Source organism: Sardina pilchardus, chromosome 10 (assembly GCF_963854185.1).
Source record: "Sardina pilchardus chromosome 10, fSarPil1.1, whole genome shotgun sequence".
Lineage (NCBI taxonomy): Eukaryota > Metazoa > Chordata > Actinopteri > Clupeiformes > Clupeidae > Sardina > Sardina pilchardus.
This window is the reverse complement of record NC_085003.1, coordinates 1,362,041-1,386,454: the sequence shown is the minus strand read 5'-3', so window position 1 is coordinate 1,386,454 and position 24,414 is coordinate 1,362,041. Positions and strand designations below refer to the sequence as shown.

Here is a 24,414-nt window from a genome sequence, read left to right as displayed (position 1 = left end):
ATATTATATTATATTATATTACATACACAGTCATGGCTGAAAGTGTTGGCACCCCATGCTAAAGTTGACTAAAAAGAGGAATCTAAAATCATCTTTTGGAAATTGACCTTAATGCCTTAAGTAATAAAATTAGGATATATCCAACCTTTAAGGACACCAATTTTCTTTGTGAATGAATAATGTATCATAAATAAATAAATGTTCCTCCTTAAAATACTGGGGTCATAAGTGTTGGCATCCCTATGTTAACCCTATGTGCTCAATTCCCATAGAGGCAGGCAGATTTTTATTTTTAAAGGCCACTTATTTCATGGATCCAGGATACTATGCATCTCGATAAAGTTCTGCTAAAATGCTCATTGAACTCAATGCAAATCAAACCAGCTAATAGGCTAACTGAACAAAACTGAACAAAACACCATGCCTATCTCTAAGTATGGTGAAGGATGTGTGATGACGTGGGGCAATTTTAGTTCTAAAGACCAAGGGAACTTTATCAGGATGCATAGTATCCTGGATCCATGAAATAAGTCTTTAAAAATAAAAATGTGTTAAATTCCCATAGGGTTACATAGGGGTGCCAATACTTATGACCCCTATATTTTGGGAAGAACATTTATTTATTTCTGATACATTATTCATTCACAAAGAAAATTGGTGTCCATAAAGGTTAGTTCCTCATTTCTTTACTTAACCCATTTTTCTAATTTTCAAAAGATGATTTTATATTCCTCCTTTTAGTCAACTTTAGCATGGGTGCCAACACTTTCAGCCATGACTGTATTATTATTTATGAATTCATTTATGTACAGTATACGTTTAGTAACTGTACACCAATCGGCTTGAAGATGGCGGTGTTGAGTGTGTGTGTGTGTGTGTGTGTGTGTGTGTGTGTGTGTGTGTGTGTGTGTGTGTGTGTGTTTATGACACATAAAGTGTAATTAGTGTGCTTGCTGAAAGCAGCACACTATTGTTCTTCCTATTATTATCAAATTTATTTATCTTGCGGAACATTTTTGTCTCCCTATCTTGTCCTAGGGATTTGGAGCTAGAGACGCCGTTCCACTTCTCACGCGTGCGTCCTGATGCGAGGATGGTGGCTTGTATAAAGCTTTTCGATACGCCTTGTCGTTCTCCCGTTATTCCAGTTTTTCCGGTCGATTTTTCCCCATAGGAATGAATGGAAAAGCGACTTTTGAGCGCTGATGCCCACACATTTTTCCACCTGTAGCCCAAACCGTAAGACATAAAGTCATGAAATTTGGTATGCTGATAGAGGAGACTACCCTGATTGACACCACCAGGTTTCATGCTCGCCACTCTCACGCTCTAGCGCCACCAACTGGTCAAAGATGTTAAACATGTTCATGCCCGTAACTTTTGATCCGTATGGCCGATATTGATAAAACTTATACCATTGGAATCCTCTGACTCAGCCGATTCCAACGCACCATATGATGTCATTTTCCGCCATGATGGATTTTCCGCCATTTTGAATTTTGTCCAAAGTCAAAGTAAAGCTACCCTGGCCGCATAGTTTATCCGATCGTCATGAAACTTGGCACACATGATCTACAGACCAAGGTGGATCAACCGCCTTGATTTCGTCTTCATGCGTCCAAGCGTTCGCCTGTGATAACCAATTAAATTCAGCGAGCGAAGCCGCCAAACAGGAAGTGCGCCTATCTTGGATATGCTGTGACGTATGAAAGCCATATTTGGTGGGATGGCTTGAGACCCCATTCAAAGCACCCCCAATAAATTTGGTGTTATTTGGTCTGTCGATGGCTCTATAATTAGCAAAAACGTGAGTGTTGGTGAATGTATACTATTAATCGGAATAGCTCATCTTAAATTGCTTTAGGTCATGCCAAAAGGACATTTCAGAGTGATTTAAGATACAATGTTGATATTTTTTTAAAAAAAATCTATTTATTGCCATTCTTGTTAAAGGTACTGGTGTGTACGCCACAGCACAGCATTGTTCCAAGTCTGACGCATATAGTTCATGACATCACGATTTCAAACCCGATATTACTCAATCTTCGATTGACTGACATGGGATGGTCTGCAACGGTTCACCAATGGTGTAATTCTAGGCTTGTCCGCATCGTTGTCTCACCTTGAGACTGGGTAAATCTTAGAGATGCCATGGTCCCGAGGGACAAGTACGGACTTACTCGCTGTTAAGTACAATGTGTGTTCAGTTGTTATATATGGTAGACAATCACACGATGTTTCTCAGTGACGGTGTGTTTTGGATCATTTGTATTGACCTGAGCATTCTGGGTATTTCACTCAGAGGATCATATGACACCCCCACAAAGCAGGCGAAATACCGGAAGTAGAGTGGTGTGCGTGAGGCAACCGGAGGCAACGAGGATTTTAATTAGAATGTAGTCCTATGGAAATCGCAGTTACACTTTCAACAGTAAGTGTGTTTAGACTTCGAATTTCGTCACATAATTTATATCATAGCCACCTAAGAGTTTACCAAAGATAACGTCGTTGTCCATTTCAATTTAATAAATGTTTCTGAATTTGGGGAGGTCTCCTTATGGAGGTTATGGGGTTATGTTTTCCATGTATTCCTGTAGGAAAAGGTTGTGGCTTACACTTTCATAAAGTTTGTATATTTACACTTCAAATTTCGTTACACCATTTATATCATAGCCACCCTAAGGTTTAACAAAAATAACAACGTAGTCCAATGTTATTTTAATGCATTTTTCGGAATTTGAGAGGTCTAGTTATGAGGGTAGGTTAGCTAACTGCAGTTCAAATGCTAATCGCGACTAGCATCGCTAGTTGGTTTTAACTTTACCGAGGCTGTTTATACTGAATTGCAACTGCTGTTATGAAGACAGTTTGGAGCCTGGCAGACGTGAAGGCAGTGAAAGGTTATGAAATGCATGGTCCAAGTAGCCTGGGAAGCCGTCTAGTTATGAGGGTAGGTTACCTAACTGCAGTTCAAATGCTAATCGCGACTAGCATCGCTAGTTGGTTTTAACTTTACCGAGGCTGTTTATACTGAATTGCAACTGCTGTTATACTACAGTTTGGAGCCTGGCAGACGTGAAGGCAGTGAAAGGTAATTAAATGCATGGTCCAAGTAGCCTGGAAAGCCAAACTATGTTAACTGTAGCCTAAGTTTAATATGGAACGAGTACGTGTTGCTGATATCATTTCGCAACTCATCGAGCTAGCAAGTCAAGCTAGTCTACATCAGGCAGTGCATAGATAATATTATTACACTTTTTTACAGTCAATGAAGCACCAAGTGAAAGTCAATGTTTGCTTTATATCCAGTGGCAGTGGTGCTGATGTCGTTTGAATAAGTACAGTAAACTTAGTCAGAAGATCTAAAAATATTTGCATTCATGCTAGCTGTATGGTCTATGTGCCACCTTCCCCCTGTTGCAAGCTGCTGCCAAGTAGGCTGGTCATGTCTAAAGCGTGATTATTTTCAATAACTACTCCTCCTGATTGATTGTCATTGACACCGTCAGGGTATGGCTTACCAAGACAGGGAGAAAGTAAGCTGTGTATGGCAGGTGCGTGTGGTAGGCTAGGCAAGGCAGTGCTATTCCATGTAAACTGCAGTGGTGGACTGCGTGATCGCTGGTCAGGCCACCCCCAACCAGCAAAATGTGACGTGATATATATCTATATGTCTATATACTGTATCTATCTAGGATATCTGTATATATCTATGTATCTATCTATAATCTGCACTTTTTACTGCTGAACAGTGTCTTGCCCGTTTCTCTTTACTCCTCTCTCATGTCAATCTCAAGGGGGCTTGTTCAGTGGTCCCCAACGTGACGCAATAGAGTACATTGAGGGGGAAAAAAGAATCATTGCAAACCTCAAATCATTGCAACATCAAATAGGCCTACAATGGATAACAGTTTAGATGAGTAGTACCTAATGCAAATTTGTTTAATAATGCAAACCTTGCAATACGGCCTTTAACATATGTGATATTTTGGATACCCATTTCATTGCAGAGGATAGGGTAATTGTGTTTGAAGGGGACGTGACTTAACATAGGCTATAATTAACTATTTTTACGACTTGATTCAAAGCAAGGTCGGGGGCATATATTTTTTTTTTACAGTTAAGAGTTTTCCGACACTCAATGTGTCGCTACCATGGCAGGATTTTTCTGCTTGGCTTTCGTTATGAAGCTTGACTTGACCTGTCATCGATGCTGCCCCGTCAGTGCAAACTACGCATATCCCTGCTAACTTAACTGGAAAGCTATACTGGACGCGTAACTGAAGCGTTCCGTTCGCGATGCGTACAATTCATTTTAGATGACTGGTCCATCTCCCACATCTGTTATAGCTACTTTAATAGTGGAAGCTAATTCAACACTTCAGTTCTGCACCGGATGTAGCTCCCCTGTAGGCCTACGCTCATGATTTGTAAAGCAGGCAAGAATTCTGTTACCCTGAACTAGTGATGCTCCGATCGATCGGCCGCCGATCATGATCGGCCGATATTGGCTAAAAATGGCTTGATCGGTGAAGCCCAAAAGCGCCGATCAAAAAAGCCGATCATGTGACCTAATAGGCTACTTGCGTGACTTTTTTCCACCTCCAGGCGCGTCGCACAGGCACACAACAGTAGCCTAGAGTAGATAGGAGCTTGCAGTGGCAAACATGAGTAGGCTAAAGGTTCAGTGTAAAATTAACCATTTGCAATGTATGTCGTGCTGAAATCCCTCGAGGTGGAAGCCACCAACGACGTTTTAACACCACTGACGGACAACTGAATATGTCGGGTATGAGAAACTAAACAAGCCAACTTCCCCACCCTTCAATCAGCCGACTGTAGGCCTACTAACGATAGGGATAATTCTGATGGAAAGACATCACGTTCAGAATTAATTTGCCTCCACGAACAACCTCTATTCGTTGTGGAGGACAGTTACGATGTTGCAAATATTTGTAGCCTAAAAGATTTTTGAAAGACAGTCAGACTCTCGCATCTAAAGACAAGTCATAGAGTTTTAAGTCACAAACTAGTCACAGACTATGCAGACATGCGATAATATCAGACATGTTTGATATTGTCGTAACTGCAAAACTAGAAAAAGACTCCGACTGGCTTACAACCGCTAATTGACACCTTACATTAAACGAGTTTACGGGAGCGCGCCGCGCCATGATTTCTGTCCCGACTTTGGATATTTATTCGCCGACTGTGAAAACATGGCAATATCGTGCAATGTAAGTCGGCCCTAACCTGCCTTGATCCACGATATGACCCCGCAGGCATGAAATACTAATGTGTATCTCCCCGTGTTACCAAACAGTCTAGCCTACATTGACAAGCTGGAGAATAGAGTAATAGCTTCCCAAGCGCAGACGCCTGTCCAATGTCCCTGCTAGCTTAACAGCGCACTTTATTGACTCAAACTGGTGGCATTTAACGGCATGTTTCAGTCATGGGGGATTCCAAGAGAAAAAAGGCTTGCAATTTATTGCTTACAGTAGCTTACATTGTTTCTTTTTTTGGGATTTGGAACAGAGAAAAAGCCATAGTTTTCCACTTTGTGGCAGTATAGGTTTGTGGCAGCACGTTTTTCATTTAATGTAGTCAGTGTATTTAGAAGCTATAGCCTACTTTTCAAGTAGCCTAGGCGATGTAATTTGGTCCCATCCCATTTAGGTGATCTGTGTGTTGGTCTGCCTGACCCCCTCCTTGTATGATATCATTTTATGTCTCGCTGCATATTTGGAAAAGATGGCCAAAGTTATTTCATTTTCTAAATACAAATCGATAAATGGTTGTTCTTCAACATCTTGACTAGCCTATAGGCCTACTGTCTTCTATGCCACTTACATTAATTCATAGTTAGTTTAATTTCTACAAATGATGCAAACTCTGCTAGACTATTGTTAAAAGACTCTCATTCCCCTGCCATTCTGTGATCGGCAGTGATCGGCAATCGGCCGATCATGATTTTGGTGATCGGTAATCGGTGATCGGCCCCAAAAATGCTGATCGGAGCATCTCTACCCTGAACATCTCATCTCCGGTAGCATTGTCCAGTTCTTTGCCAAATAAAATGATCTGAAATCTCATCATCCACGTATCTCACGTTAGCGATCAACTGGCAAGGCCAACTGGTCAGTGGAGTTTTTCCATTTCTTATGCAGCATCTGGCCCTAGCATCACTTTAACCATTTGCAGGCTAGAATGAGCGACTCTGTTAAATTGTGTGGCTTTTTTAAATTTAGCAAACAAATCTGAAAAACGAGCCACACGCACGATAGAAAGCATAGCATTCAGTGTCTTTGTTCTGGTGCAGCACATTCCGAGGTTCATGTGGAAGCGAATGCACTCTCTTTAAAAACATATCCATTGCGTGCACCTGCATTCTGCCGTCTGCTGTCAATACAGAACAACAAACAAACAAACTTAATGTTAACGAAGTTGTTAACATTACGCCCTGAAGTAAAGTAAACTGTAGCCTATTGTTGTTTGTGCTGCAAAGAAAACTTGAATTGATATAATTGCAATATAATTATTATGGCCAAATTTTTTTTTATGAAATGATATATCAAAGCAGGTAGAAGTAACTGTAGTCACTTGACATTTCTGAGGATTTACATATTTCCATCAGGGCAGTGGTATAGAAATTCTTCAGTGGAGGGACCACACTAGTTAATCACGCCATCAACACCTTCTTACCTTTTCTTCTGTTATTACTATTCTTTAACTTTATGGTAGAAAGTGAGTCCAGCAAATTGAGAACCTAGGACCCTGTTTATGTTTATGAATGTGACTCCAGTATATGTTGAGACATAAGAGTGGAAAAGGGGGTTACATTTATATAATGCAAATGATTATGTTAACAATGTCATCGAATATGTTGTACAAACAAGAAGAGCGAAATGGTAAACTTTTAAGAAATCATCATCCACATCATAGTATGATGCTGTGTGGGGTTATGGACTTGACAGTTTTGCATGGAATTGCCCATGCAGTATATACATATTTAAGCAATATAGCACGAGTGGGAGTGGGTTGTTGCTAGATATTCCCACGGGTGTTGTTCGGCCGTAGCCTCCGGCCTCGAGGCTACGGCCGAACAACACCCGTGGGAATATCCAACAACAACCCACGATCACGAGTGCTATATTGCTTTTATACAACAATTCTACCACTTCTTTTTTGCGCTAATTTCCCATTATCATGTAAACGTTTAAATCGCTAAAACTGTCTTGTTTGTAGAACTAACTTCTCTCCGCCACAAATTTCTACTTCATGCAGGACAAACTGCCGTTACTAGTTCTAAATGGATGGTTGCTATGGCCAAAGGCCAGTCGTTAGTTCTAAAAGCACGTTGCTATGGCCAAAAGCCAGTCGTTAGTTCTATCTCTCCCGTTGTCAAGCAATGTAGAATCTAGCCTAATAAACGTTAGCTCGCATTGCGTCTGGTTAGGACATGCTTTTAGCTTTGAAACATCACTATTTTAATTAGCCTACATGCCATCCAACTAGCTAATATCCACCTCCGTCATATTCTATGTTCTGAGCGTCTGTATTTCAGCTTGGATGCAACGTGACAGTTCGGTTTACACTTGACAATTTGACATTGTATCGCGGAGTGATTTATTATTAGCTGTGAAAAGTCCGAGTGGATTATCGTGGGATATCTCAACTCATGGAACGTCTCTCGGCCAATCAGAAACAAAGAAACCGCTTCATAGAACCCAATTGTTGTATAATAAGATTTGACACATTGCAGTTTTTTAATGGTGGGGTTATTTATAAATCAAAGAATTGTGGGTAGATGTGGGTGAACTGTGCAACATGCAGTTTGTGGACATGAGGCAGACGTAACAGACAGATATTTGTGTTTGAGGGGGTGATGTGTATGTGTGTGTGTAAGTGTGTGTGTGTGTGTGTGTTTATGTGAAAGTCTTCGTTGCTGGTCAACTCAGCGACATGCAGTTTGTGGACAAGAGGCAGATGTAACGGACTGACGTTTCTGTTTGAAAGAGTTGTTTGTGTGTGTGTGTGTGTGTGTGTCTTTGTTGCCGGTGTACAGTATTTCTGAATATGAATGCTGTCTGGACAGGAAATGGCACAGCTTTTATCACATGCAACCAATCCAAAATCGATTTCATATTCAGAAACGTTAACCAGTAACAGCCTGGTTGCTTTGACATATCAAAACCAAATTTTATCCTATTACATCATTTGAACAGGCGAGTCGTCCTGTTTATTTTACCATCCATTTGAGGCTATAACACATTGCAACTTATTCAACAGTGAGTAAACTGCGGATGTTCCCGCATAACAGAATAGCTATAACATTAGGCTACTCGTATTTGTTCTAGAAACATGCCTAGTTCCTTAGGCTCCCTCCTTCCTTCAGTGGTTACGTGTTTCATGCTGGCTACACGTGAACAACTCATACTTAATTCAACACAAGGTCTACAGACCTTAGAGGTGTACATTTCATTTTCATACATCAAAGCGTTAGCCCTTGACAGCCAATCAAATTCTATGTTGAAGCGTCCAAATAGGAAGTGAGGTCAAATCTCGGAGACGCTTTGAGGTATTGAGACCATATTTGGCGGCATGATTTTGGACACCATCCAAAGTAGCCTCAGTAAATGTGTTGTAATTTGGCCACTAGGGGGCGCCGCAATTAGCAAAAATGCATTTTGGCTCATATCTCTTTACGTCTTTGGGATGACATCTACATTTTTACATTGGAGGTGCTCTGGGCCATACCACTGATGAATCTAGGCAACTTGTCAGGTCAGTGTAAGAATTCGGCAATCGAGGGCAACGCCGCCAAACTCGAAGCAGCTTCGCGTCTTGGCCAAACTTTGGCGCTTTGACCTGAGGACAAGCGGTCGTGTCTCCTACCGGGCGCTGTCGTGGCGCGTCTGAGCAAGCACACTTCGCACTTTCCCACCGGGAAATGCATTCTAGTTGATTGTGTTTTTCTGTTTGTCTTGATTCCTTTTTAATGTTGGCTGTGAGGTAAATTGCCCCTCAGGGATAAAGGCATGTTCCATTAACCTAGAAAGTCAGAACTAGGAATGATATCACATCTGAGGTTAATTCCATTGGGATTAATCCCTATCTTGGATGGGAGAAGATATGCAGGTATACAAATGACTTGAAGCACGTTTTGCTTTGTATTTCGTATTTATTAGTACGCTTTTTAAAAATCTATTACTGCCACAGTGGTTCATAATTTTAACAACTATCAGGGGTCCACAAAAATCAAGGTTTCTCCAAAGATTCACATGTGTGATTTATTATTTCAGTTAAATCACAATGCGTTAAAAAAAACCTTGTGCTTAAAAACATATGGCAGATTTCCAATTTCTTAAGAAAATGGCAAAAAGAAAAAGTTTTTTGAAAACTTAAACATATGTGAGAATCTATACCTTCAACATTGAAAGAGGTTTCACGAGCTGAGTAAGAATAGCCAGTAGCAAAAAAATGTTTAAATACCTGAAGTGTTTCTGACCATGGTGTTATTCCAACTATACTACTATTCTCTGACATCAACACAGATCAAATTAGAAAAAAAAAAAATATTGCAAAGTTAAGTGTAGTATAATGCTGGTAGGAGGCCACTGAACCTTAAGACAACTACAATTCTATACTCAATGACACGTTGAAAACATTATGGTAAAAAGGACATATTGCTGTGGGATTAAGACTGTAGTTTCTTTACTTGAGGACATACATTTTTTCCCTGTCTCTGCCTATGGTTACCTATTAGTAGCTACTGTACCTACACCTGTGATGAAGTTCAGCATTTATCAATAAGGACATGTACTGTGTTTGACACATACAACATAATGTATGACAGGGCAACTAACAAGGAAAGTGATCGACTTATTACAGTTAAAAAAAAAAAAAAAAAAAAAAAAAAAAACATATTTTGGAGTGTGAAGAAAGGATTCTGAGATGTATCCACTAGAAACCTAACAGTGGACATTTTTTTGTCAGAATTTTGTTCTGTAACAGTACCATGTACAAGTAACTCTAGATGAAGAGCCATGATCAACTCTATAGCAGGTCCTCAGAGCTCATGTGACAGCATTTCTGAATAAAAGAGTCCCTCAGCAGAGATGGCATCACCTAACCCCACTGTCCGCAGAGGTTGTTTACACACCAGAACAGGGGTCAGGTAGAATGTCACATTATCACGGTGCCATATTGTGACAGGCTGATTTGGACTGATATTCAGTTGCTCCCTGGGCTCACTATGTGAGCTGTAAAATTTGTGTGGGGCTTTGAGGATCACTTTATGGACATCAATAGTCTGGATGCCACAAGCTTGACAGCTAGCCACACGTGCCCCAGCTGCCACAGCTGCGACCTGGTTGCCCCAGTATCCATCAACGGTAGCCAAAATGTGATAAGACAATGTGTGGAAATGGATGCGTGTAAGGTCAGCCTCTGAATTTGGATCACTGCGACCATGTTGCTTGAGGATCCACAGAAGAATGTCACTGACACGACCCACATCTGGTAAGCCATCCCACGTCTTCAGCTCAGAGTGTGGGCCTCCTCCCGCCTGGGATAGGAACAGCAACTCCTGTTCGTTCAGCCCGATGGAGTTCACTATGGGGATGACCTGCTAACAGAGCAGATGGTACAACTGCATGTCATGTCTGGCACATATGTAATGAATGTAGCTCTGCTAGACATATTCTAAAAGTACCCATTTCCGCTCCTTTCGTTTAACATTAGAAAACAAAAATGTTTTTTAATACAATGATAATATTTGATCGATGAACTGCATATTTAGTAGTGGATGGCATATTTATATTCAGTAGCCATAAGTGTGTAGATTTGAACAAAATCTGGTTTGGCTCTTAAAGGAATATTTCGGTATTTTACACTTTAAACCCGTTTTCTGTATTGCCTTGCATGCAAACGACTGTTTGACACCGACATTTTGACGATTGAGCCTGTTAAGTCCAAAAAAACGCGTAACTACCCGCATTTCCCTCTAAGCGGATTCAGATATCTCGCAACCGTGTGTGCCTAATGTAACACAACAGAATTTGAATTTCACTGCGAAACTTGCTATAGAAGATCGTTGAAGACCAGCAACCACTCGGTGAGCTGCACATTTTTTAAAACGAACGTTTAGGGGTGTTTTAAGGACAGAATAGTTTATGCACTTAGGGGGGAATTCTCCCCTTCGCACGTAAATAGCGCGTAAGCTTTTATTTACGCGTTTCTGTTGTGCGTCTCTCTGTTAAGCGGATTCTCCCATCTCCGCTTCTGTCACACCCACACCGTGCAAATTCGACATTATGGAAGAGGCGTGATTTATTTAAAAAAAGAACCAGACTGATCCACCACCTCCTTAATTGAGGTTGATATGAAAACGTGGAACGTGGACTTTCTCAATGACCTTCTGAATGCCATTTAAATCCAGAGAGAACACCAACCAGTCTTCGATTTTGAAAACGTATGCAAGGTGAACTGAATAAAGAACTGCCTACAGTAAAATGGTGTGTCATCACATAGCTTAACAAAGAAATTACTACACGAAATTTCACTTTTGCTTTGACGTTTGTTTATATAGAGTCAAGAGGTGCTTGAGGTGTGTAGATTTATAATTCAAACACTCACGGTTCACTACAATGTTTCGCTGGCAGCTGCCTCGCATAATATCAATTTATCTATATGCTAAGAAATATGTAGACTGACATCTGCAGCTTCGAAAACAGTAGACCCCACTGGCATAACGAATTCAATCTCCATAGAGAGAATAAACTATGCTGCTCCACTAGTGCAGACGTCTGTGCAAATGTATGGAAGACTTCGGTGAAGTTGGGAAGAAATGGACAGATTCTAACAAAGTATGCTATGGGATTATGACTTCTCGTCAAGTTAAAACTGAAGATGCATAATCGGTAAGCTCCAATACTGAAAGTGGGTGATAATAACGGGATTTTCACTATTTAACATTGCAGCCTATGAAGCCAGTGAAGGTAATGGCGCGAAATATGCCACCGTGTGACACTGTAATGCGGAAAACAGGAAGCTGTATCAGCTTATAAGCATCACATTTGATACTGTAATGTCAATTTGTAAATTCTGTGTTGCCTACATGTATTTAGAACTAGGCCTTCTGCCGACATAGCAATTTGCTGTTTCACCTTGTAGTGGCGCTCGACCTTATTCCACCCCTCCAGAGTCCGTAGCAGGAAAAGTTGCTTAAGCCATGGCAGAATGCGCGCAAGAGTTGTATATATTAGAAACGCCCAGATTTTGGGGTTGCTCCACCCAAAACGCGCAACTCTCTCTACCACGCGTAAATGGCCGATTTAAGTGGATGGCAGAATCCGCTTAGAGGGAAATGCGCGTAGTTACACGTTTTTTTTGACTTACGCACCCTTACGCGCATGGGAGAATTTCCCCCATAGCGAGCAATGTTAAAGCCATACAGAGATCATTCTAAAGCTGCCAAATTGCAGAAACAGGCTCAATCGTCGAAATGTCGGTGTCAAACAGTCGCTTGCATGCTAGGCTAGAAGAGGCGTCTTAAAAAAACGGCTGACGGATAACAATAGATGGGCTTGCATTGCAGCAAGCCCACTAAATAACAAAAAAGCTCCAGCTTTTATTATCAGCCTAGAAATAGAGATATTATAGCCTGATTACCATCGACTTTCAAAGGCTCTGCGAGACTTTAGTCTGACCAACAGCCTGTGCTAACACGGTTTCTTGCCAGCGCTGGTTGACCCGCCTCCTTTAAGTGCCTCGATTTGCTACTGGTAGATGTCAGAAAGCGGATTGCCGAGTTTAAACCAATAACAACACTCTTTCCGCTGCCTTGAACACGCCTCTACCCAGAGCCGTTGGAGCTGCTCAAAGTTGATTGGTTCTCGACCAAAGGGGGCAGTTCCGCAGATTTCGGGAACTTATAAATCCTTCTCAATGAGCAGTTGACCAGACCAGCAGCAAAAGCCTGAAGGCGTTGCGTCACTGGGAGGGCGTGCCAGGCTAGAGATATTAGGCTTTTAGTTTAGGTTTTAGGTGCTGTTTTGTTAGTTTAAAAAAGTGTGATGTGAAAAATCTATGAATGATGTGTCCAAACTTTTGACAGGCAAAGATATAACTAGAAAAGCACTCCGAGAGCGCAGACCTCCGCCAAGCGCCTTAGTTCCCCCTACATTTGTGGTTTGCACCAAAAATAATAAACACGTTTATGCTATCACCTTTCTTCAAGCCGTTCTAGAGATATAATGCGCAAAGCATGAGATATGGCTGTGACTTTTATTTTGACACACAGGAAACACTTCAACAGGATGTGTAGTTCAGGGAAAGCCAGATTGTATGCTTAGAAGCTGAGACCATTGGATTCACAGGTGTTCTGATTAGCCTGGGAACTACTCTGGGAGCTTAATGAATGCAGCTGCCTAGGCCATTATGACATCACAGCCTCCATTCAAGACTATGGGGGAAGATATAACAGCCTTATCACGCAATGTTAATAAAGAATCCTTAATTAAAAAGAATCCTGTGTCCATATCACTCCCAAATTGAATGGTGTCTTCCTTGGGTCATTTCAGACCTTCCCTGAAAATGTCATCGAAATCCAGCCATTACCTTTTGAGTTATCTTGCTAACAAACAGACAGACAAACAAACAAACAGACAGACAGACAGACAAACGCCGGTCCCTGATGAAAACATAATCTCCTTGGCGGAGGTAATAAACCTACTCATTTACATTTTTACATTATTTGACATATATTAAACCTACACATTTACCTCTTGCATGATGCTGCTCATGTACTCCTTGTCAGTCATGCTGGCCAACTCCAGATGAATGGGAATCTGGTTACGAACATCAGAGATGGCCACTACAGCCTTCACATACACAAAAAAACAGCCATCAGTACCAGCCATCAGTTAACTCTGCATGCTTAGAAAATCACTGTTTCTCATTCTACATTAGTATAGTACATTCAATGTGAGTTGAATAGTTATTTGTTGGGGTTATGTTTAAAACAAACCCTATGTTTTGTAAAATAATGAAAATAAATATGCAATGAAAATGATAAAAAAAAAAAAAATCCATTTAAATCCCATAACTTTGAAATTGACGAAGACTCAATACCCAGTTATTTTGCCCCAAAAAAGTAAGCTCTCAAAAGTGTGTAAGAGTGTTCTTGAATGAATTTGCATAGATTCTGTTCACCTAAGAACAAATCCTAAATCAGAAAACATTGGTTGAAGACAATCTTTGTGAAACGGCATAAGTGGACTTTAAGAACATGTTTCTTCATAAGGGCAAGTGATGAAAAAGGCCCATTGTTTTAAAATAGAAAAAGTCAAGGCACTGTATGTCAAACCACAAAAGTGTCTGACAGGCTCCCACTCCGGTGTGTTGTTTCTGTGAATAAACATTTTGACATAGTATCGCTGAAATTATAACCTCTTTGAGCCGTTCCCGCCACAGATTCTTCCCCATCCCCTCCATCATGTGCAGGCCAGAGAGAACTACCAAATCTGGCTGAAACTCTTCAACACTGGCAGCAAAAATCTCCATAGCACTCATCTTTCCATTGGCCACATCATGAGAAAAGATGAAGCGGTTAGCTTGGGGTGCTTGTGTCATGCCCCACTGTTCCCCTTTAGGACAAAGAAACATTGTTCAACAACTTGTTGAAAAGCAGTGAATATAGTTGTAGATGCAGAATAACTTCAAATCGATTCCATACCGGCCTGATACTCCAGAATAAGGTGGAACTCATCAGTCTCTTGAAGGGACTCAGGAGGAACTACAATCTGATCATCCAGTAACTGATGCAGCTTCGGCCCAACAGGTCCACAGAGCAGAACCTTGACAAACATTGATCAGTTAGTTACGTTTGTATGCACACGCACGCACGCATACACGCACGCACGCACACACACACACACACCTTGGAATTATAAGGTTATATCTTTACATTACATTTCATTTGGCTGACGCTTTTTAACCAAAGCGACTTACAACATGATAGAACATTTAAGACAATAATATCTGACATTTTTGTCAAAAGTGAGTTATACATTCATTCTTATGATGGGGTAACTCATTAACAATAAGATTTTTAAATCTGGAAATCAAAAAAGGTCTATCTGCAAAGTGAAACTCAAATTTAGTTTTAAAAGGTTCTATCTGTGAGCTTATCAGAACATGGAATGCAGACAAGCAGACCAATCAAGTTCAGTTTCTTTCTAATGTCGGCCTCCCCACACAACTCGGTGAATGAGGAAAAGGAACAGAGAAGACAGCTTTGCTTGGCAGAAAAACTGTGAAACAAAGCAACCAACATACAAAAAATCTCAAGGTGGAAGATTTCATAGGGCATACTGTACTACGACGGTGTACAAGGGCCACATATCATTTTTCTTTTCAGAGGGGGGGAGCAATATTCAGAGAGAAAAAATCACAAATTTGCCACTTTCTAAAGTCGCAAATTAGCGAGAAAAAAAGTCACAAATTTTCCACTTTATAAAGAGGAGCTGGGAAGGAGACTCAAACTCAGCTGTGTGTCGTTTGTGTAGGGCAGGCCTATAGTGTAGCGCCGAGGCTGTAGGCTAGCCCCCTTGTTGGACTCTTCCCCTGTGTTTCCAGTCTGTGCGTGCGTGTGTGTGTGTGTGTGTGTGTGTGTGTGTGTGTGTGTGTGAAGGCTACGTGCGAGAGAGTTTGGTGATTGACGAGTGGACGAGAGATTGACTGATTTAGCAGTGAGTTTACTGTTTTTCGAGTGGACACCTCCTGCTGCCCCGTGTACTAGCATGCAACGTCAGGAAAATAAATGACCCAAGTTTGGAACGACATCTCAGCCTCCCTGTCTATAACCTCCCATCAGTGCTACACTATTTTCCAGTAAACTATCAAAAAGAGAATAGAATCAGCTGTGTCGGCATCACGCTTTTATACTCTATCAAGCGAGCAATCACAATGTAGAGCAGAAACGACCGGTTACACTGTTAGCCTACACACAGACTTTATAATGTGGCAAATTTTCGACTTTATAAAGTGGCAAATTTGTGACTTTTTTCTTGGAATATTGCCCTGCTCCCCTCTGAATTTTTTTTTTATACGTGGCCCTAATACGGCGTCGTAGCGTACAGTGACAGCAGTCTAAATGCCAAGCAAGTTCAAAGTTTTGTTTTATGTTTTAGATCTTAACTAAATTATGCTAGTTTACTAATATTTAATAGTTATTCTGGTACTAAACCCGACTGAAACATCAATATTTGAAAGTTTCAAAAGACGGTAGCTGATATATCGGCAGAGTCTTTTTTAACCAACACAATTTAAAAACTTTCTCCCATAACAAAGTTTTGATCAAGGTGGGACTATATCTGTCTAAATAGGCCTAACTATCTGGTTTTCTAATGAAAGGCTTTTATACAATATTTTTCAAAACAGTAAAGCTATTTTTGCACAAAGACTTGAAGTGTGCGGATTCTTCTTTAAAATATACAATATTTTTCAAAAATGAAATAAGTAGTGTACAGTCTTTCACTTTAAATAACCACCATTGCATCTTCATTGTGGGCTATGCTTTAGCCATTGTAAACCATGCAATTCCTTACTTGGTGTAAACACCTTTGAAATGCAAAAAAAAATAAGACTGAAACTAAGGCGTGGAATGTGAGTGTTTAACGTTAAACAGACAGTTTCATATGCTCACATTTATTTTGTCTGCATTCTTCGTGACCTTAATGTAACAGTTTACACTCACTGACAGCACTGACAGGACCACCAAGGGCAGTCTGATGTAGCAATGAGTCAACTGCAGCTTAACAGCTTTAGCAAACAGAACGGTTTCAGTCCAGTGTTTTTAAGAATGCATCGTACTTCCACTGTGGCTAACTAACTTATGTATGATCAGAAAATGGATGGGATGACAGTTGAAAGACACAGTTACAGTCCTGTTATCAATATACAGTACTAGGTATAACCACATTTATATACTGATTCTTGAGAATTTGCCTAAAACATGTCTCACTAAGAAAAGTGCTGATTCTGTAGGAAATTAATACCATTTCCATGAACAAAAAGAATCAAGGTTATAATCAGGGGGTCCTTTGCACAAATGTGAGGTTCTTTTAAAGGTTTATTTTATTTTTGTATTAATTTAATGATTATATTCTGGCCCATACCCTACAAAATCAGTTGTTCTCGAATAGGAGATAATCATTTTGACTTGATTAAAAACACTAAAAGCAATCATTTAATTTAATTATATCTTTACCACATGAAAGAGCACATTGTATTATGTATTAGAAACTCCAAACAGTACGTTTTGAGCAATATTTACTATTATTTCGTGGCTGCTCAAAATGTGTCCCACATTTTCGTCACCACCGTCAGATATTTATAAAAGGCAATAAAATCAGGCAACTACAAGGTCAACTACATTCTTGAGGACCTCATTTTCAAACCTTCAGCCATACTGCATGCTTTAAGATCACTCAAGCTCCCATTAGTTTGCTATTTTCTCTTAAGGTTGTTCATATTTTTGGACACTGCTACTGTCACAACCATAACATGTCAACACCGTCTCTTTTGTATGCAAAATATTAGATTAGATTATAAAATAAATGTATACTTTTTAAGAAGAGGTTTGAAGTAGCCAGCAATAGGATGCAAACAGGGTGGATAATGTGAACAATTCATGCATATCATGTGAAAGAGTAGATTTTTGTCACCACCGTCAGATGTCACCCTCCGTCAGGTTTTCTGCTAAACGGTGGTGAAAAAAGCCTCCAAATGGTCCTCAACGGAGGCTTTTTGGACCAAATAGTTAAATAAAGTTGTCAAGCAAGACTTGGGTGGTATTCATTTTGGAATTTTATGTTGTAATGAAACCACTGTCAACACCGTCAGATTAGTGTCACACCGTCAGATTCATTTTTTATTTGTTTTAAATAAATATGCTTACAATATGTTTCTTCAGTGGTGTAGTTATTAAAGTAATAGTCTGTTTTAATTCAAAAATATGGTTGTTGGATTAAAAAAGCATACTTTTTCTATTTAGGCCTAAAAAAACGTTGTATAAGTACTGGAAAAATGCCTATTTTATGAAAAAAATACAAAAAGGGGAGGTTGCACCGGTACATTGCTGAACAGCTAAGACCTTGGTCTATAATGACATACCTTCAGATTTTGTAATTTAACTAACTTTTTTTTTTCAAAATTAAAACCTGTTTTAGGCAAATTCTCAAGAATCAGAAATACAACAACAAGAAATTTGACTCCATCACTCAACCGATGCTAAAGTTATTTTACCTTTTGACGTAACATTAAGCTAGTGACCAGTGGCTCTAAGATCAACATTAGCCTACTGCAGTAAAAACCCAAGCATGTCGGGTTTATTTAGGCTTCCAGATGAAATGAAGTTATATTTTACGTGAAAATGATCCTACCATGAACACACAAACCACTTCAGAACCTACTCAAGAAGCAAGAAGCTGCACCATCTGGCGGACAAACTATGTAGCGACAATACTGGAAATCAAACTGAAGGATCAATATTCGTTTTTTCTTTATTCAATTTTAAAATATTATCCCACAATAATACAGGACATATATTAACTTTCAGGATTATATCCCACTGGTACAAAATCATAATTATCATCATACAGAAACACACTTTTAACCCCAGGGCCCAAGGCCCTCCCACCCCACTCCATTGACCTACACAGGACTACAACAGGAAACAAAGACAACATTGAAGTTCTAAAAACGGCAGGTTTCATTTTCAGCCTTATTGCACTTTCTAACTTGAGAAGAGACACGTTTTAAATGGGAAAATTACCGGAAATCTTAGTCACTTTTAAGCATGATGCTAGCAGGCGAGAAGCTAATGGTATAATCTGATTCAATGATCTATGCTAGGCTGAAGCTAAAAGTTGTATCGCCAGACTCACAGAATGGCTGGATGAACGGAAAAAAGGTAAATATCGATTGTTGAGGGGAGGTGGAAAATGAGCTTATTTCCAGAAATGGTGGAATATCCCTTTAACACTGATCAAATGTTTCATATAAAGTACCTGCAATATTAAGTTCCATAATAGAGCATATTTAGGCAATAAGGCAGTGGCGGTTGCTGCTCATTGGAATAGGGGAAGCTCTGATAAAAATGGTCAACTATTAAATTAATATTATTGCTGCTATATTGTTATTTGAGGGGGAAATATATCCTAAACAGAATAGACCAAACAGTAGCCAGACGAATCCGGCGCTGGATTCGTCAGATACGTAGGGTTCTGAGACATTGCAGCTGGCTTGGTTAGATTAGAACGAAGCTTACATTTTACCAGTTCACTTTGGGGGGTTAAATATGCTATTTGGTAGCCTACTAGAGTTATAGTACGTGACTATTCTACGTTCATATGCCTTGCTGTTTTATTTGGAATCTCCCATGGTGGGGAATGCTATCAAATAGCTTATAAAATTCAAGTAAACATTAGCAATTTAGCCAAGCAACACAGTTATTATGGCGAGCTATGTGGCTAGCCTACAACTTAGCCTAAATATACAACTGAAACAAATGCAAATCACGAACTCTGTAACTCCACATTACGGTTTTATTGATAGGATATGTTGTGTACAACATGCAATAGAATTAAAAATTTGAGCCTTGCCTCTCGAGTTCACCTGCCAACCCTGTAAAGTTCCGTAACTTTCACGCATCCCTGAACTTGAAACCAGAGACCGTCTCTGTTGAAACTTCCTGTGCAATCGCGAAATATGCTTGTCAATCAAAAAAAATTACGGTTCCTCCAATCATCATACAGAAGCTAGGCATCCGAGCCATCCCACTGTCCCATTCACCCCCAGAGAGGCCGGGCTTCCCTGGATATGACGATTTTGCGGCGTTTATCCAATATTCATCTAGCTCAGGGATGGGCAACTGGCGGCCCGCGGGCCGCATGCGGCCCGCCTCCTCACTCAGTGCGGCCCGCGGATGATCATTTTTACTGTGATTAAAAATGCGTGTTTTTTTTTTTTTTTTTTTTTTACCGCACCGTCATTGTAATTATACTGTTCGCCGATAGATAGCGCCTCCTGTGCAAACCATCTCGGGCCCTCGGACCTTTACCATCACTGAGGAAAAACAGTGCACACATAGAAGAAAAGTAGAAAAACCGTAGGCTACCTTTCAGTCAAAATCGGAAGCAGTGTCTGTTCATAGAATGGTAAGGCAAACCCATGTCAAGTTTTGCTAGAAACTATATCAGCCATGAAAGATTTAAACTTCAGTCGCCACTACATTACAACACCTTGCGAAAAGTTATCAGAAGTAGCCTGCCCTAAACACACGGAGCTTCTCGGCCGCTGTCGTAGCCGACCTCAAATCAAAAGTAGGCTAGCCTACACTAACAATAGCGACTAATTGCCAGAACTACACAGGAATCCGTCTTTTGCTGTTTCGCTTGAGCTTGCCAAAGCAAAGAAGCTGTATCAGATGGCGAAATTGTTTGGGTGCGTAGTGGAGGTAAAAACTTCGAAACGGTATATTTGTCCCGACGCACGGTGACGCGCATAATTGTTGACATTCTAATAATGTCGAGGGGGGGAGCTGAGACAAATCATGCATGACTGCAAGTAGGCCTACTGTAGCTTACTTTTTGGCGTTGGATGAGAGTACAGATGTGATGGATGTTACATGTTACATCTGTAGGCCTACTCTCATTATGGACGTTAGGGAATGTCTATAAATTCTTAAAAATGGAGTGGGAGCATAAATGCATTGAATATGAGGCTTGTTGCACTTCATGATGGGCCATTGTTTTTCAATTCTGTGCCATCATTGAATGGTGATTTATGTGAGCCCTTTGCACTGAAAATAACACTTATCACTGGCTGTAAAATATTTGTATTTGTTGTTAGGGAGTCTATGTAAAATATGCATTTGAGCATGAAAATGGACATATTTCGTTCTTATTCAGAATTATTTTGCAGCATCAGATGTGCGGAAGTGTGCGGCCACATTTGGCCCTCTGATGGTGATGATAAAAAAATGTGGCCCTCTTAGTCATGAAAGTTGCCCATCCCTGATCTAGCTTTTCCTGCACTGAGACCAGCCCACTCCGTAGTGCCATCGAAGTCCAGTGAGGCCGAGCCTCTATGGGGATTTTAATGGATCGTGTCGTCACAGCAATTCATTAGACGTGCGAAATCGCGATAGATGACAGGCAAAACCTTATTGCAAAACGAAACTATAACGATATAGCCATGAAGTTGAACACGTTTTTAGCATGTTCCAGTTGGAATATTAGGCTTGCTAATGTAGCTCATAATAGGCATTATTTCATGCAATTTTCCGTGATATTTTAGAGGAGGCTGAGCCTCCCCTGCACTCAATGAGCAATCGCCTCTGCAATAAGGTAATTGATGAATGAAACACTAGCATTGACTGCTTCTGAACATAGTACTGATGTATGAAGGTGTTATGTGTTATGTGTTATGAAGGAGAATTGTTGTGAACAATCTGCAGGATGAACCTTCTCAAAATTACAAAAAGAGCCCGAAAGAGCATTGTTAGCCCTGAGCTGGCTGCTATGATAGACAGAACCAAGCTTTCTGATTGAAATATTCAAAGGCCTTGAGCAACCTCTAGATATTGTAAGAACAATTAAAAATGTTGTACCGTGTGTTTTTATTGATATCCTAACACATTTAGGGGGTGAGAGTTGAACATTTCCAAAAAAAATGTGGAAATTTTAAGGACCACCCTAGTGCGAGTTCATGATTTGGATCATGCTTCTCCTGAGTCTCTCGGTTCTGGCCTTATGACGACATACCCCTGCACAGGGCTGTACACTGCGAGCAAAAACGACTAAAAATATATTAGTGCGAGTATAAAAAATGAAATACTCGCACACGTGCGAGTACTGATTTCAACCCTTTCATTCCCACTTTGCTCCTAAAATGAATCCACACCAAGTGGATCAAACTTGTATAGTACAATTTTCACGCATCTGTATACAAATTTCAGAGTTGACAACTCTTACGCACCTGGCCAGACACTCACGCTTTCAGCATCAACCTCGCTCTCTCACACACACGCAAGAAATTTCACTCCAAATCCATTCTTCTTTTTCTTCAATCTGTTCGTTATCAGTTGGTGACTATGTAGCAATTACCGGTGAAACGGTAAACCATGATAAAACTGTTGACTATAACAATTACTGTGTTCATTTCAAATATTGTTATTATTACAGTTGATAGGCTTAACACGGTGCGTTAATTCCTCCCAGCTTCACCCGAGCCTGCATTTGACATAGGCCTGGTAGACTTCTATGAAACAAAAATGGTCTAAATTATGTATTTAACCACGTTTCGGTGTAGGCTACATCTGCTTTTAAGGCGGAACATTTTCATCGCAAATGTGAGCTGTATATAGCCACTCTGCGTCTTTTTATGGCTACGTTCACATTAAATTCATTCCACTAACGTTATCAGGAAAATACCATAACGTTTTATTTTGAGCACTGGTTGTCACTCATTGGATATAACAGATATAGGCTACCAAACTCCAAGACAAGTCATGGCAGAGTAAGTTAAGCACCCAGCCAATTAAACATGACCAAGGAAAAAGTGAACGGACAACTTACAATGCCATGCCACGGCAGGCTACCTAAATCATAGAAGTTAACATTGCTGGACACTCATCTTTTCTATTACACCGGAAATATTTGTCTTTACCGTTGTTAGTTTTTTGAACATTCATGTTATTTAATGAAAACATGTATACTTGAACTATGCGTGACTATTTTCCTAAAGAATGAAACCTAATGATGTTCACGTAGGCTACGGTACTTCTTAAAGTGACAGGCACTCAATTAGACCTACACACCACCCCTGTGATATCATTAAAGACAAGTGTAATCAATATGAAGTATTCAAATTACTTAGAATTTTAAGCTATAAGTAATTATGCAGATCCTATAATGCTATGAATTGTTAGCAAAATGTATACAAATTCTGAATTCAAAATAAACCGCTCACAAAAAGTAAGGAAATTTGACTTTGGCCCATTATATCTCCCCTTTAGTAATACCAACCAGTAAAGTGTTTCATATCATTTTTATCGTTGATTTGTCACCTTTACAATGAGGTATAGCTTGTAAGCATAGGGCAATCACGCAATGAGCAATACAGCCAAATGTCTGAGTAGTGCCAACCAAAAATGGCCAGTAATAGGGTTCTGCTGCCAGACATCTCGTTTTGGGCTTCAAGTGCTACCAGGTGAGTTTAGATACCGGGATGAGATTCTGGAGCCAGTGGCAATTCCATATCTCCAGAATATGGGACCAAATGCCATCCTCCAGGATGACAACGCTCGCCCCCATAGAGCTGGGATTATCAGAGAGTACCTCCAGAATTTGGGAGTGGAGAGGATGGAATGGCCTGCCATGACGTGAGTCCAGACCTCAACCCAATTGAACACTTGTGGGATCAGCTTGGGCGTGCTGTACGTGCCAGAGTCACCAACAGAACCAGGTTGGCTGACTTAACAGATCCTTATCGAGGAATGGAATGCCATCCCACAGCAGAATGTAGCCAGGTTGGTGACCAGCATGAGAAGAAGGTGCCAAGCTGTTGTGGCTGCATATGGATCCTCTACACGCTACTGAGGACCCTGACACTGAGTATAAAATGAACGAATGTATGCCTAACATGTTTTGTTTTCCTCATTTCTGTGGGAGAGTGCAATCATCAATGCTTGAAGTAACAAAGGTGAATTCCAACAGCATAACAGGCCATTTTGGCACATTTTGCGTTGGCACTACTTACACATTTGCTTGTGTTGCTCATTCCATGGGAGCCCAATGCTTACAAGCTGTACCTCATTGTAAAGGTGACTAATAAACGATGAAAATGACATAAAACACTTTAGTATTATTAAAGTGGAGATATAATGGGCCAAAGTCAAGTTTCCTTTCTTTTTGTGAGTGGTTTATGAAATAGAAACCAGACTAGGGCTGTTGGAACGAATTTCGGTATTCGAATGTAATTCGAATTTGTAAAAAAATAATACTATTCGAATGTTAAAATTATAATTCTAATGTGTTTTTTTGTTGTATATATACAACAAAAAATATATAGCGTTGACTATATTTATATTAGCAAACGACAGCTTTAGGTGCTGCTGAAATCCCTCCTCCTTTTCTCAGCACTCCGGTCAAGTGTTTATTGTTGCTATGTTACCAAAACTGTCTGACAGTAAGGCCAGCACGTCTTTTTGGAATGTTTGCCTAATGCTAACTAACTAGCCAACTAGCCAACGAGCTAAATGAAATAGCAGCAGTCATTCAGCAGTTGGCTTCAGACAACCTGGGACCAAAACACGTCTACCTTTCACACTGCGAAATCCCCCTG

General features: G+C 40.3%; 1 protein-coding gene across 3 annotated transcripts in view; it reads right to left on the bottom strand.

The window, feature by feature from the left end:
* Nucleotides 1-9,164: 9,164 nt before the first annotated feature.
* The window catches only part of adpgk (ADP-dependent glucokinase), a 30,380-nt gene continuing 15,130 nt past the window's right edge, over nucleotides 9,165-24,414 (bottom strand). For 2 of the 3 annotated variants that reach the window (XM_062547628.1, XM_062547629.1), the window contains exons 5-8: nucleotides 14,741-14,861; nucleotides 14,455-14,651; nucleotides 13,788-13,886; nucleotides 9,165-10,633 (exon numbers count right to left, since the gene is read on the bottom strand). In XM_062547628.1, the coding sequence (XP_062403612.1) occupies nucleotides 10,073-10,633; nucleotides 13,788-13,886; nucleotides 14,455-14,651; nucleotides 14,741-14,861 (978 nt within the window). In that variant the 3' untranslated portion in view covers nucleotides 9,165-10,072. The remainder of the gene's footprint in view (nucleotides 10,634-13,787; nucleotides 13,887-14,454; nucleotides 14,652-14,740; nucleotides 14,862-24,414) is intronic. The other variant, XM_062547631.1, reaches the window with a different exon arrangement.